The 16,417-nt window shown below is 40.6% G+C and overlaps 1 protein-coding gene across 1 annotated transcript; it reads right to left on the reverse strand.

Moving 5' to 3' along the window:
* Positions 1-2,218: 2,218 nt before the first annotated feature.
* Positions 2,219-6,684, reverse strand: LOC128691364 (larval cuticle protein A3A). Its single transcript, XM_053780200.2, has 4 exons — positions 6,560-6,684; positions 4,463-4,540; positions 3,656-3,835; positions 2,219-3,274 (listed from the first exon to the last, which is right to left on the reverse strand). The coding sequence occupies exons 1-4, from the start codon at positions 6,563-6,565 to the stop codon at positions 3,197-3,199; spliced, it is 342 nt and encodes a 113-aa protein (XP_053636175.1). The 5' UTR covers positions 6,566-6,684; the 3' UTR covers positions 2,219-3,196.
* Positions 6,685-16,417: the final 9,733 nt, after the last annotated feature.

Here is a 16,417-nt window from a genome sequence, read left to right on the forward strand (position 1 = left end):
CGTGTCAGCAATTTCTAAATTACTAATTGAGGCCGATATACACCAACTGACCTTCTAGAATACCTCATTACATTGCGCAATTCAGTCCAGTGTTCACGCATTAAATTCATTATGGCGTTTCTCTTCCGCGTTCATCTGCCGCTGTTCTACAATCCCTCATTCGAAATTTCTCAAAAGGGTCAAATAGCATCACATTTTAATACGCAGTTATTGTATTATTAATTGATATGTTCTATATTTAGGAAAATTATGTATTGCTTACCTCTCAATTTAGCAGATGCCTCCCTGATTTTCCTTTGGGATATTTTGTATCATCTAATATGCCTCGTACTTTCTTCCAACCCGTCTTCAGCATTGTTTTTTTTACTATGAGCATGAAAAGATACTCGAAATTTCGATGTATGATCTGCACTTCTGAACTTAAGCCACCTTTATATATATATATATATATATATATATATATATATATATATATATATATATATATATATATATATATATATATATATATATATATATATATATATATGTCGTGCCGAATAGGCAGAACTTGCGATCTTGGCTTAAATAGCACCACTCATCTTGCCATATAGGACAAGTGAAAATTTGTGTATGCAATAATTTCGCCAAAATCATTCTGAACCTAACGAAAAAAATATATTCCACTGTGTTTGTTTAGTATTAAATTATTGTAAACAAATCTAAAATATATTTAGTTGGGTTAGGCTAAAATAAATTGTTCTTGTTATAATAAGGTTAGATTCTTTTGGAGCAAAATTAAAATTTTTTACATTGACATTAATGAAAAAAATATATCTTTAAACGTATAAGAGAAAATTTTAGAAAGGACTTAATTTTAAATGAGTTCTTGCTAATTGACCAGTTTTACATATTCGGCACGACATTATATATATATATATATATATGTAAATGGGTAATAATGTAAAAGTATAGGTCTGTACATGTTAACATAACATAGCCAAGAATAACGAACATTTAAAGAATAAGTCAAAATACTGTTGCTGGAACAATACACAGTAACCACACGTAGAAGACAAACTTGTGACAATGTTTCGGTCTGACCGTGTAACTAAATGCTCCAAGTCGGACCGAAACGTCGTCATAAGTTTGTCTTCTAGGTGCGGGAAATCTCCATACAAATATTTAAATTACCAAGAAATTTCAGGCATGCAGGATAGGCAGTTCGTATGATAGTGGCTCCCACTGGAAAACAGGTTCTGAGGATTTGGAACCAGTCCATCACTCTTGCCGGCATTTCAGGGAGAAGACAATTGATACGGTTTATATATTCCCAATAATTTAGGTGTTTAAGTAACAGCTAAAATTCTCTGTACATTCTCCTCGTCTTTAGTTCTGCCTTCATTAAAATGGGCTGTTAGGTAAATAGACAGATGCCACTAATGTGACATTTCATTGTGGCAACGTTTCGCTCTCAGGAGCTTTGTTAAGCTTGATAAAGTTCCTGGGGAGCGAAACGTTGCCATTATTGTTAAAATGGGTAAAGTGTACTCAGGCAGTGGTAATAGCACAATCGCAGTCGAAACATTACTGGTGAGGCATCGAACCCATGGCTTTAAAACTCCCCGGTCTTGAGTTCGATCCCCACTCGTGATGTATTTGATTATTATACAACAATATTCCATTTTAGATTATATAACTGTCTTTAATCATATTTTTCACTTTGTTCAGTAACTGTAAATGATTTATGTAAATTGCTTTGTCAGAACGTTTAGTAATTCATGGTGCTATATTTTTTTTTTATAATCAACACCATCGTTTTGACATTATTATGTATATTTATCATATTGTGTTTGTTGATATATGATTACCATTATTTCTTTTTAGTTTGCTTGAAGAATATGTACACCGAGAAGTTAGGTTAGGTAAGGCTCGTGAGGAAACAGGACAATGCTTCCTGACCAGTAGCTGGAGCTTTTAGTCACCTGACCGAGGCCTTCCGCTGGTTTACCGGTCCGCTCCTTTAAGAATTTCGGATATAATTATTACCATCAGAGTTCTAATAATATATACACCGAGAAGTGTGTATCTGAGTATACACAGTTTACTTTAGTTTCAGTTTCAGGGACTGACGCGTTCTTGACTGGTAGTGAACAGTTGACGAGTAGCTTTAATGACCCTCGTGTAATCGATAGACTTAAATTCCATAAACCGCCACATGAGTAATAAACCAGGAGTATGATAGCAAGCCAAATTTTATTTGTACTAACTCACAAGGCGAGCAGTAAGCTGAGAGAAGCTGACTACAACACAAGTGACTGGTGGGAGTGAGGAACATGGGTATAACACTGTCACAACCCAGCCTTCCACAGGCTCACACAAACATACACACATATACACAGATCTTCGTCACACACATGCTCTTGCATGCATCATGTGCATAGAGCATGCTGAGCAAGGAAGACGGCTACATACAGAGGGAAAATTAGCACACTACTTTCAACAGGCAGATAGGATACGACAGTATAAGTTATAACATGCAGATCTAGAGTTGAGAAATAAGTTTGAAGTTGTTGACATAGTATATAAAAAAAAGAGATAAGAAATTCTAAACTTTGAGTATATTGTAGATTAAATGACTATGTAACATGGTATGACTTAGATGTATATAACGTTAGGAATAATTGAGTTTTCAAACAAAACCAGTCCTTCCCAAAATCATGCAAATATTCGGAGATTATGGAATAATTACCTATTCATGACGTCATGAATTATATACAATATTTACATCAGGTAAGATTGAATAGGACTGGTGATTTTTCCTTCTTCAAACTGACCTAAACTGCTTTCCAATATCTGACGATAACTGTTTTAATCTCCTTCAAGGAATTAGGAAATATATAAGAGAAATCACTAAAAAACAAATGTGACATAGTGGATGGTGGAGTGCACTGTAGCATCTGAGATGGACTTGCCTAGCATAGGCCAGAAGACCTACTGCAGTATTCCTTCATTCTTATTTTCTTAGTGCGTAGCTCGTAAGTTGTCTTCCAAACTACTTCCACACAAGGACCATCGCCACGTAAGATAACAAAAGAAGTATGAGGAGAGGCAGTAAGAGACATCAGGAGCTGTTGAGTTCCATGGTGGTGGTTGTGAAGGTCAGTAGTGTTGTGGTTGATAGTGGTTGTGGCAGCCAGGGTTGTGTGGTGACCGTCTAGGAGCGTCCCTGAGGCTGTGGGGGGTGCACAGGGATCTTGATCTCAATGTTGGTCTGTTCCTCTACGGTGTTGGCCTGTAATGTTATCATCATTATTATTATTATTATTATTATTATTATTATTATTATTATTATTATTATTATTACACCAAAAACAAACACCTAACCGCATGAATAGTGTGGAACATACTCTGAAATGTGCACTACACTATAATATGTTACATACTGTGAATTATAGTGGATTATGTATTGTGGGTTATATATTAGCGAGTGGCTAAATGAGTAAGACACATGTGCAACATTTGGGTATTTTTACATTAATAAACATTCAAGCGTTGCAAATCTCTTATTCATCAGCTTGGTATATGTGTACCATCATTAATGATGCACTTGTCAGACAACTTCATAGCGAGTAGCCGTGTTGTGTGGAAGGTGAAGTTCTGGGGTCACACATACCTGGAAACCATTGACTGGGTCAGCAGTGTAGGAGGTTGTGTATCTGATGCCGTTGGGAGCTATGAAGGAGTACACTCCCTGTACCACTCCGTTGGCGTCCTGACTCTCCTGCCGGGACTGGTAGTTTGTGAACTCATCGTCCGCCACGTTCAGGCTGAATTCGTATGGTTCGGGGGTGTCCTGTGAGAAAATGGAATGATAGATAGATAATGGAAGGTAATGAAGATAAATACCAGGTAATAACAATGGAAGGCAGCGAAATAGGCGACTCGCATGCTACGCTGGCAAAGTATAAAAACATGGTTTTCAAATATATAGACAGAGAAATGTTAGAAAGGTTGTTTGTAACATGTTAGATCAAAATTTGAATATGCAGCGGCTGTGGTGCCCACACCTTAACAAAGAATAGTTAGGAAATAGTTGCCAGAGTTAAAGAAAAATGAGTTGGTTGATACGAGGAGAGGGGAGACAACCACATATAAGGTCATAAAAGGACAAGAAAGAGTAGGTGAAGATTTATTAGTAGTTGTAATGGGGATAAGAAGCCACAGTTGTAAATTAATGGAAAAGTGGAGCAAATGGAATGGTATAACGACGGAATGAATTATGGGAAGATAGTAAAAGCTGTAATCATGGGAACTTTAAACAAAATATGAGAAAAATTACTGAAGATGAGACACCACGAGCACGACTCTGCTTGTAACTACAAATAAGTAATCACAGAGACATATACACATTCACAACATGCCAAGTGCCTCTGACACTGGTAACTAACACATATACACACACACACAAACAGGGACTTACCTCAGGATTCTCAAGTTTGTTACTGAACTGTTGTGGCGCAGAGAGAGCTACACCCACCAAACACAGCAGCACGAACACCTGTAACACAACACCTGCATGTTAGTAATACAAGAAAATGATCGACTAGGCCTCCTGCACCCTTTAGGGGTACAGGAAGCCCTTAGCTAGCCTTGACGCTGCTGGAAGGTTCTTCAACCAAGTAATTGGAACACTCCCCTTCCTCGGATTAAACAATTACCTACCATGCCTCACACACACAATAACTTCTACGTGTTTAGCGCTTCTCCATGAAAATAATCATGTACAAGTGGAAGATACAGTTACTGTGGAAAATACTGTATATATTTTCCGGAAATACGGTAATTTATAGGTAAATAGATGCCCTATATTGTATTTTTAAAAGAAGTATGTTATCGAAAATGGGAAACCTGCGGCTGGGGAGGTCAGTCGCCATTTTGGTTTTTGAATTGGGTACAACGTTAGTGTAATGGGAAGGAATTTTCGTGCTCTAGAGGTTAAAATTGGGCTGACATCTCTCAAATAGGAGGCGAAATTGTTGGATGTGCATTCCTGCATAACTTGAGATATCAGGCGACAGGACAGGACAACTCCAGGAACCTCAGATAAGTTGTCTAATTTATGTTTAATTTCTGGCCAGTAAAATTTTCATAAATGTAAGCAAAAGGGGGGGGAGTCCTGTACATGACACATTAATCTCCAGTCAAATTGGTGAGTGATATTAAGATATATTTTCCTTCTGCTATGTAATTGTGTATATATATAACCATTTATTATTTTTAATATACAGTCCACAAATTTATGTATTTACCAGCATTCCTGGTATATGTATATTTCATTTAATTAATAGGTCCAGAGCAACTTGTGGATATGACAGTGGTAGGTATCGAAGGGGGACATTTTTTGCGACCTAAGTGTCCCAAATTCCTACTTGTCTAACTGATAAATAATAGTTATCATTGTTCATTTACTGTTATGTATATAATTATACATCCAAGTAAATGCAATTTTCCACAGTTACAGTGATGTATTGTACAGTGGAAACTAGTCACACTGATGTATTATAGTGGAAGCTACAGCCTCATTGATGTATCTCACAAGTGGAAGATACAGCTACACTGGGATTACATCCCATTCCCCAGTGGCTGTATGTCCTACTAGTTTATCACTTCCCGTGAGTAAGATATTAATTTCTGACACCAAACCAGTTTAAAAAAAAATCTGACATTTTCGAGTGTTTCTAAGAGTTAACAAGGTTTTAAAACCCTGAGAAAAAACGGAATGTCATTAACAGTGCCTTCCAGGTCACTGTACCTCACAGTAAGAGAGAGCTTTCACCGCCTACTGTCTAAGACACCGAGGAATCCATGCCCAGCTGGTTGGTTAATTGGATGCATAGCCTATCGACTACTCCAAGGATCAAGGCTCCATGTCACCCGTCACTACCCGACAAGGGTTATTAAATTCTTTAGATAGGATTAAAATAACTTAACGTACAACATGCTGTATAGGATTAAAATAACTTAACGTACAACATGCTGTATAGGATTAAAATAACTTAACGTACAACATGCTGTATAGGATTAAAATAACTTAACGTACAACATGCTGTATAGGATTAAAATAACTTAACGTACAACATGCTGTATAGGATTAAAATAACTTAACGTACAACATGCTGTATAGGATTAAAATAACTTAACGTACAACATGCTGTATGACCCTTGTGGGTTTAGTGCTTAGTTTTGATTATAATAAAGTATGGCATACAACACTGGGAAATGTATCCCTTTTAGTGTGTATTTCCTTGCAATGACTTGTCCCCTTTTTTTTGTAAAATATAATTTTCTCGATAGATGTCGACATTTCATACTTAGGCTGTTCATAGAGCCAAGATAAAAAACAGTAAGGAGGAAGGGAATAACATATACTATGGCTGGGGTTGAAAACATGACTACATGGGGGTCATGTAAGCTGCACAAAATCCTTAAAATAGGGATTAAACTCTTAGCATATATTCATTAAAGAAATAGACTTCTCTGTGTATATAAATCCTCATGTACCACGGTTAGGACTTACCTTCATATTGTCTTGTGTGAGTTGCAATGACTATTGTACACGCTGAGGACTGGAGTACCACTGATGATTCTTCCCGGGATCACCCGCCTTATATACCCTGGTGGCGGCGCCCGATTTTTCCCTTTTTCTTTAATTTTGTTTGCTAGCGACCTGACCCAGCCAGGCCCCGGGACGACCTATTCTCCAGTCCTGAAACCCGTCCCAGGTCAACTTGACTGGTCTTCAATACAGGTCTCCTTGGCCACGCCCTGCTTTTATTTACGAGGTAAGATATGTTTAACTCACAAACAATAATCAAGTTAAACAATTATAAACCAGTTTGTGAGGTCAGTTCATATTGTGGTAGTATGTCGGTGATCTTTTATGGGAATATAGCCTTGGAATGTAAAATTCACAATGTAAACACCAGAATGTAGGCTTCAGAATGTGGGTCTCAGAATTTTAGGTCTCATGATATAGGCTTTAGAATGTAGGCTTCAGAATGTGGGTCTCAGAATTTTAGGTAACAGGATGTAGGCTTCAGAATGTATCCCTCAGAATGTAGGCTTCATGATGAAGGCTTTAGAATACAGGCCTCCGAGTTCATATGAACGGCAAGCGAAATTATTGGTATAAATGTCGCTGGTAGGACAACGGGTAATCACGAGATGCAAATATTTGCTTCAAGTCTGAGTGTTTAGCCATGCAAACAGGAACGAAAGGCAGGTAGTGTGTGACAGGTATACCGGGAGCTGAACCTCTGTTCTTGTAATTTCTAAGCCTCCGTCCTTGCAATCACTAATCCTCCGTTCTTGCAATCTCTGAACTTCCGTCCTAGCAATCACTAAATTTCTGTCCTTGTAATTTCTGAGCCTCCGTCCTTGCAATCACTAAACGTCCGTCCTTGCAATCACTAAACCTCCGTTTCTGAACTTACGTCCTTGCAGTCATGAATCCAGAATTCTTCCGAGTCAGCATCAGTTTACAAAATAATTGTGTGCGGGTAGCCTCATCTTTCTTTTGGCAAATTCAATTATTGGTAGGAGGGCTCACGGTTTGTGGGTAGATGATTTGTGGGATGGTAAATGGTCTGTGGGAGGGTGGACGGTTTGTGGGAGTGTCAACGGTTTGTGAGAGAACTAACGGTTAATGGTTCAAGAGAAGGCGGCAGGAAGGTGGGCGGTTAGCGGGGAGAGCGGATGGTCGGGCATTATACCTGGTAACCCTGAGTATAGAAAGGGAAGGTTGGCCTGTCTTCACTACCTGGTTTATAGTCCCACTGAAGTGCTTCACTCCTGATACAGTCCACCTTTTTTTTTTATTATTAATTTGTCCACTCTGGCTGCGGACACTCATATTCAAGTTTCACGAGGGTGATTAATGGTGGACACTGGAGTTTTATAATCTGTTGGTCTATATTTTGCCTCTTTTTTTTTCTGCTGTTGCTTGTTCTTCCTTTCATTTTCTTCTTCGTCTTCTTTTGTTCTTTTATTTTTTTTCGAATCTTCATTAGTTCTTTTTTTTTTAATTGTTTTAGTTCTTGTTTATCTGATATGGTTTCTTCTCTCTACTTTTTTACTCAACTTCCTTCATTTTTCTTTTTTCCTTCTTTCTCTTTTTTCCCCTAATTAATATGTAAATTTTCATCGAATATTTCCCACTGAGGGAGAATGACCCAAAGAAAAAAAAGCACATTCACCATTACTCACTCCCCAGCTGTCATTTCAGAGGTGCACATAAGATCTAGTGACCGACCCAACTGCAGCATCACCACTACATGCTTCACAGGGCAGGCACTGTACTTGTCACCACCAACACTCAGCTCCTGTTAACCAGTTACCCAGAATTCCTTTATCGAGACTGCATTGCTCTCCAGCAGTATGTCAAGACCCCCCAAAAATTATTTGACACTCTCACACATGCTTACTTCATGTTGTAAGTCCTACCTCTTAAAACATCCTTTACTCTCTCAATTCAACCTTTTCTAAGATGTTCCCTACACCACCCTCCATCCATCGCAGATTTATACACCCTTTCGATCAATCTGTCTTGCCCTGTCTAATCTAAATGAACAAATTATCTCAACGGCACTTATTTCGTTTATTAATTATAATTCATTTATCCCACCACACAGTTTTCTAATTTCTTCACTCTTCATTTACATAATATTTGCATCATGCATTAACCTCAAACTCAGTATCACCACTGCTTCTATCCTCTTCTCGTCACAACATTCTCCAGTGTGGTCATTCTTAATATTTTCATACATTCTCCTTTTTTTTGGGCATCCACTGACAAATTCCTGTCTTTCCTGAGGCTTTCAAACCTTTCCTCCTGTCTGATCTCTGATTCACCTTCTCTTTCATAAGCCCAACTGTTAGCACATCCTCTAATAAATTTATAAATGCACTCACTTCCTCCAAACACACATTCCTTCCAGTCTGACTTTCAGTTCTTCCTTCTCTATACTTCTTACTCTCATCAGGCTTTTTTCCTCTTTTCACGTTTAACTTTACGTTTTTTACACACCCAGCTGCTGCGTCTTTTTTTGCAACTTCTCATCTGAGACTTCCACGAGCGTTGTGTCACCGGCGAAAACCAATTGTTGCAATTCCTTCTGTATTTGAGATATTAACTTTAAGGCCATGCTTCTCTCTCACACTGCTGTTCTCTGCTTTTACAACAGCATCTGTAAAGACATTATACAACCACAGTGACATCATGCATTCCTCTCTAAGACCTACTTTTTCCTAGAAAATATTCACCTTCTCGCCCACATATTCTAAGAGCCTCACTATCATCATTAAAAGCATTGTATTTTAGAATATCTTATCTGTTGTTTCGTACATTTGCAACATCAGTCGCATCATTCCTCTCTCCACACCGTCCATAAATAAAAAAAGCAACTTCCTTACTCTATATAAGCACTGTACTGCTTACATGACACATAGCAAACACTTGATCCATACACCAAATTTTTCTTTCAAGTGCTTCCCTAGGATCGGTCTTGGGTCTACCTTCGTCCTCTACATTACAGTGATTAAGCATGATCTCTGTCATTCTCAAAGCACCTTCTATTTTTTTAAATACATTAAACACATGCGCCTGCTACTGCAAGTCAATATTCAGAATGAAATTAAGCAAAGTCTAGTTACACCTTATTATATTGTGTATGCATGAGGTATGTTTATTAGAAAACGTTTCGATAAAACACAAAGAGAGACTGGTTACCTTATATTCAACACTGCCGCTGCTCATTTAGTACTTTCTGATACACGACTTAATTTCTTTAATTCCCTCATTCAAACGCCCTTGCCGTTTCAAGTTTTATTTTCATTCAGTGCGAGGACATTCAGTTTTTATTGATACTATTAACAATAAATTTTTGACTGTATTACGTATATGCACATAGATGCCTTCGTTTTCTATTTTCAATAAAGGAGAATGGGGTTAAACACCCCTTCTCTCCATTATTCCCGGTAATTTAGTCACCTTCTACGACACGTATGGTTTACGGGGAAGGAATTCTAACTGAGGGGGCATTAGAAAGGAAGCATTTCAGAAGCAACAATTATTACGACTTACTCGGAGAAGATAACTATTGAAAGTGAAAGGGGTTGGAATTATATATTTTTTTCCTTCATCCTTCGCATTCTGGCTAGAGTGCAAAACGTTTACCAGGTTTCCCGTTCACACTCGCATGAGAGAAATGCAGTACCTCCCTGGACAGCTGCTGACCACCTACACAGAGATGACACGACATATAGGAAGATGAATTATCAGCCAAGGCGGAAAATGAGGAACATAAGATTGAGGCGAATGTGTGTGTTCACTCAACCTTCTTTAGAAGCAACTGAAGTATAAAGAAACAAGAGATAGGTAAAAGGAAATAATGTAAGATGCATACAAATGCCAGTGATGTGAGGCGAATACAAATGTTGTAAACTGAGTTCAAATATTGTAAGGTGAATACATATATGTTGTGAGGTGAGTACATACGCTGTGAGGTAGGTCCAGATAATGTAAGGTGAGTACATATTATGTAAGACGAGTACAGAAGATGAAAGGTTGATGACTAACAATTTCCTGCTATTTTCATAAATGAATTACTAGAGCCAACAGAGAGCAGGTTAACAATAACAAAGGTGAACACACCATTACTTGTGTTACACTCATCAGTAACTGGTCTAAGACAAGCTACCGATGAGTGCCATTGACTGTGGCCTCCACTCCAGAACAACAGACACCACATGGAGCGAGCAGGGTGGTATGGTGTGAACCTTGGCAGCAGATATCGACAGTTTGGTTTAGAAAAACACGTAAGCAAACGGTTGGACGTATTAGAAAGCGTTTAGGTCCTGAGACCTTGATCACTTCTAACATACAAAGGTTCAAAAGATAGTATATATTGGCCGAAACGTTTTCTAATAAATATTTTTTAATGTTTATTTACTGTCTCAAATTCCTTAATAGAGAGACGATGAATTTAAGATATGTGCAACACCTGGTTTTCAAAATGAAGATACTCTTAGGTGTTGCTTCATCACTGCCCAGTGTTGCTTCATTCAGCACCTGGTGCTTCACTACCCAGTGTTGCTTCACTCAGTACCTGGTGCTTCACTACCCAGTGTTGCTTCACTCAGCACCTGGTGCTTCACTACCCAGTGTTGCTTCACTCAGTACCTGGTGCTTCACTACCCAGTGTTGCTTCACTCAGCACCTGGTGCTTCACTACCCAGTGTTGCTTCACTCAGTACCTGGTGCTTCACTACCCAGTGTTGCTTCACTCAGCACCTGGTGCTTCACTACCCAGTGTTGCTTCACTCAGCACCTGGTGCTTCACTACCCAGTGTTGCTTCACTCAGCACCTGGTGCTTCACTACCCAGTGTTGCTTCACTCAGTACCTGGTGCTTCACTACCCAGTGTTGCTTCACTCAGTACCTGGTGCTTCACTACCCAGTGTTGCTTCACTCAGTACCTGGTGCTTCATCACTACCCAGTGTTGCTTCACTCTACCTGTTGCTTCATCACTCACCAGTGTTGCTTCACTCTACCTGTTGCTTCATCACTCGCCAGTGTTGATTCACTCTACCTGTTGCTTCATCACTACCCAGTGTTGCTTCACTCTACCTGTTGCTTCATCATTCGCCAGTGTTGCTTCACTCTACCTGTTGCTTCATCACTACCCAGTGTTGCTTCACTCTACCTGTTGCTTCATCACTCGCCAGTGTTGCTTCACTCTACCTGTTGCTTCATCACTACCCAGTGTTGCTTCACTCTACCTGTTGCTTCATCACTCGCCAGTGTTGCTTCACTCTACCTGTTGCTTCATCACTACCCAGTGTTGCTTCACTCTACCTGTTGCTTCATCACTACCCAGTGTTGCTTCACTCTACCTGTTGCGTCATCACTCGCCAGTGTTGCTTCACTCTACCTGTTGCTTCATCACTACCCAGTGTTGCTTCACTCTACCTGTTGCTTCATCACTCGCCAGTGTTGCTTCACTCTACCTGTTGCTTCATCATTCGCCAGTGTTGCTTCACTCTACCTGTTGCTTCATCACTCGCCAGTGTTGCTTCACTCTACCTGTTGCTTCATCACTCGCCAGTGTTGTTTCACTCTACCTGTTGCTTCATCACTAACCAGTGTTGCTTCACTCTACCTGTTGCTTCATCACTCGCCAGTGTTGCTTCACTCTACCTGTTGCTTCATCACTACCCAGTGTTGCTTCACTCTACCTGTTGCTTCATCACTCGCCAGTGTTGCTTCACTCTACCTGTTGCTTCATCACTACCCAGTGTTGCTTCACTCTACCTGTTGCTTCATCATTCGCCAGTGTTGCTTCACTCTACCTGTTGCTTCATCACTACCCAGTGTTGCTTCACTCTACCTGTTGCTTCATCACTACCCAGTGTTGCTTCACTCTACCTGTTCCTTCATCATTCGCCAGTGTTGCTTCACTCTACCTGTTGCTTCATCACTACCCAGTGTTGCTTCACTCTACCTGTTGCTTCATCACTACCCAGTGTTGCTTCACTCTACCTGTTGCTTCATCACTCGCCAGTGTTGCTTCACTCTACCTGTTGCTTCATCACTACCCAGTGTTGCTTCACTCTACCTGTTGCTTCATCACTACCCAGTGTTGCTTCACTCTACCTGTTCCTTCATCACTCTCGCCAGTGTTGCTTCACTCTACCTGTTGCTTCATCACTACCCAGTGTTGCTTCACTCTACCTGTTGCTTCATCACTACCCAGTGTTGCTTCACTCTACCTGTTCCTTCATCATTCGCCAGTGTTGCTTCACTCTACCTGTTGCTTCATCACTCGCCAGTGTTGCTTCACTCTACCTGTTGCTTCATCACTACCCAGTGTTGCTTCACTCTACCTGTTGCTTCATCACTACCCAGTGTTGCTTCACTCTACCTGTTGCTTCATCACTACCCAGTGTTGCTTCATCACTACTCAGTGTTGCTTCACTCTACCTGTTGCTTCATCACCTTGTGCTTCATTCGCCACCTGTGCTTCATTGATTCACTCTACCTGTTGCTTCATCACTAACCAGTGTTGCTTCACTCTACCTGTTGCTTCATCACTACCCAGTGTTGCTTCACTCTACCTGTTGCTTCATCACTCGCCAGTGTTGCTTCACTCTACCTGTTGCTTCATCACTAACCAGTGTTGCTTCACTCTACCTGTTGCTTCATCATTCGCCAGTGTTGCTTCACTCTACCTGTTGCTTCATCACTAACCAGTGTTGCTTCACTCTACCTGTTGCTTCATCATTCGCCAGTGTTGCTTCACTCTACCTGTTGCTTCATCACTACCCAGTGTTGCTTCACTCTACCTGTTGCTTCATCATTCGCCAGTGTTGCTTCACTCTACCTGGTGCTTCATCACTACCCAGTGTTGTTTCACTCTACCTGTTGCTTCATCACTCGCCAGTGTTGCTTCACTCTACCTGTTGCTTCATCACTACCCAGTGTTGCTTCACTCTACCTGTTGCTTCATCACTACCCAGTGTTGCTTCACTCTACCTGTTGCTTCATCACTACCCAGTGTTGCTTCACTCTACCTGTTGCTTCATCACTACCCAGTGTTGCTTCACTCTACCTGTTGTTTCATCACTACCCAGTGTTGCTTCACTCTACCTGTTGCTTCATCACTACCCAGTGTTGCTTCACTCTACCTGGTGCTTCATCACTAACCACTGTTGCTTCACTCAGGCTTACTGGCCCATACTAGGCAAGTCTTTCTCAAACACAACACACTAAGGGATTATGTGGTACATAGAGGGTTATTATATGTTGTAGTTAACGACTCATTGTCTCATCTAAGGATGAGGGTAAAAGATGGTGTACGAGCATATAGACTCCAGGGGTTCCTAACTTTTTCACAGTTACAGACCCCCAGTGGATTACCCAAGATGTGTGCACAAATAGTTTAGAAAATCGACAAGTTTATGCAATATTTAGGAATTTTTTTATTCTGGAAACTTTTCACCAGGCAGTAGCTTCTTCGGTCCACTGCAGACAAAGGTAGGAGATGAGGAGGAATTTGAGGTAATCAGTCCCTGAATATATCGACTCTAGGCTGCATTGGACTGAAGAAGCAACTGCGTGGCGAAACGTTTCCAGACTGAAGATTCCCAAGTGTTTCACAAGTGTCTCATATACCCAATGTGTCTCCATACCACCGTCACCAGACTGTGGAAGTCATCACCACCATCACCAGTCCTATTAGGTACCAGCATGACTTCAAAAGATATCAGTGGCTTGGTTTTACTTTACATGTGAGCTAACAACACAACAAGTGAAAGAAAATCATAAGAATTTTATCATATTTATAGAAAAAACAACAGATTGTTCGGAGATAAAATCTCATACCCTCATTATTTGGTTCCCATAACTCCCATTATTTGGTTCCCTTCTTCCCAGGGGTATGGCTGTCCCCAAGTTAAGAACCCCCTGGTGTATAGGATTAGATTCCTTCTCAACTCTAACGTGATAATTGTACCCACCTAACTGTACTCACCTAATTGTGGTTGCAGGAGTCGAGACTCAGCTCATGGCAACGCCTCTTTACTGATCGCTACTAAGCCCTCTCTCTGCTCTCTGAGCTTTGTCATACCTCGTCTTAAAGCTATGTATGGTTCCTGCAACCACTACATCACTTGCTAGCCTATTGCACTTCCTGACGACTCTATGACTGAAGAAATACTTCCTAATATCCCTGTGACTTGTCTGAATTTTCAGCTTCCAATTGTGACCCCTTGTTTCTGTCCCCTCTCTGGAACATCCTGTCTCTGTCCACCTTATCTATTCCACGCAGTATTTTGTATGTCGTTATCATGTCTCCCCTGACCCTCCTGTCCTCCAGTGTCGTGAGGCCGATTTCCTTCAATCTTTCTTCATAGGACATTCCTTTGAGCTCCGGAACTAGCCTTGTTGCAAACCTTTGCACTTTCTCTAATTTCTTGACGTGCTTGACCAGGTGTGGGTTCCAAACTGGTGCTGCATACTCCAGTATGGGCCTGACGCATACAGTGTACTGTGTCTTGAACGATTCCTTACTAAGGTATCGGAACGCTATGCTCAGGTTTGCCAGGCGCCCATATGCTGCAGCAGTTATCTGGTTGATGTGTGCCTCCGTAGACGTGCTCGGCGTTATGGTCACCCCAAGATCTTTATCATTGAGTGAGGTTTGCAGTCTTTGTCCACCTAGCCTATACTCTGTCTGCGGTCTTCTTTGCCCTTCCCCAATCTTCATGACTTTGCATTTGGAGGGATTGAATTCGATAAGCCAGTTGCTGGACCAGGTTTCCAGCCTGTCCAGGTCTCTTTGTAGTCCTGCCTGATCCTCATCTGATCTAATTCTCCTCATTAACTTCACATCATCTGCGAACAGGGACACTTCAGAGTCTATCCCTTCCATCGTGTCATTCACATATACCAAAAACAGCATTGGTCCTAGGACTGTGTTGTTTTATCATTGGTGTCGGGTAGTGTATTACAAGCATCGACCTGAGCAGAGCTGGAATAACAGTTGTAACTAGTTACTCATATATAAGATGAGGAGTCAGACATATGTGCGACATCTGGGTATCTTTATTTGTAGACGTTTCGCCAACCAGTGACTTTATCAATACAAGGCCATAATGTGTAGAAATATATATATATAGAAGATAAGGTAATGAGTCCCTCAGCCTTGGAGTTGGTTAAAAGCATCGTAGTCATGATGCTAAAACCTTGGGTAGCTTTAAATTCAGGATGGATAAATACATGAGTGAGAGTAAATGTTTCAATATTGAGTGAGAGAAGTTGGATTTAAATGGGACTCGTAATGTGTGTCGCGCCGAAAAGAGCAATTGTTACTCTTTGTTGAGAGAGAGTTGTGACTCTCACCAAGGATAGGGCGAGTCTCTGAGCTGAAGAGTTGGGTAAGAGCTGGTGTAAAACACTGAAGAATACTGAGGAGTCGGTGGAAAAATTTAAGAGTTGTATATAATACTGGATAATTGGTATAAAATACTGAAGTAATCGTATAAAACCTACGTTTCGCCCACAGGATCGCGTTATACCGCATTTGTGTCTATTTTTTTTTCCATCTGGAAAGTGTGTAATGATCTCTGCCTGACACTGCTCCTTCTGTACACAAATACCCCGAACTTATGACGACGGTTCGGTCCGACTTGGACCATTAACTAGTCTCCCAGTGATCCACTGACTGACCTGCAGATTGACCTGCTTCTTCCTAACTCTCCTGTGGGTTGTCAGCTTCCTTAACTGCTGTTTCTGTTTTTTGGCTTCCCTTCTTCACGTCCCGAACAACCTACCTCTCTCTCTCTCTCTCTCTCTCTCTCTTTTTACACAGGGTTTGA

The sequence above is a fragment of the Cherax quadricarinatus genome, chromosome 36 (genome assembly GCF_038502225.1).
Source record: "Cherax quadricarinatus isolate ZL_2023a chromosome 36, ASM3850222v1, whole genome shotgun sequence".
Taxonomy (NCBI): domain Eukaryota; kingdom Metazoa; phylum Arthropoda; class Malacostraca; order Decapoda; family Parastacidae; genus Cherax; species Cherax quadricarinatus.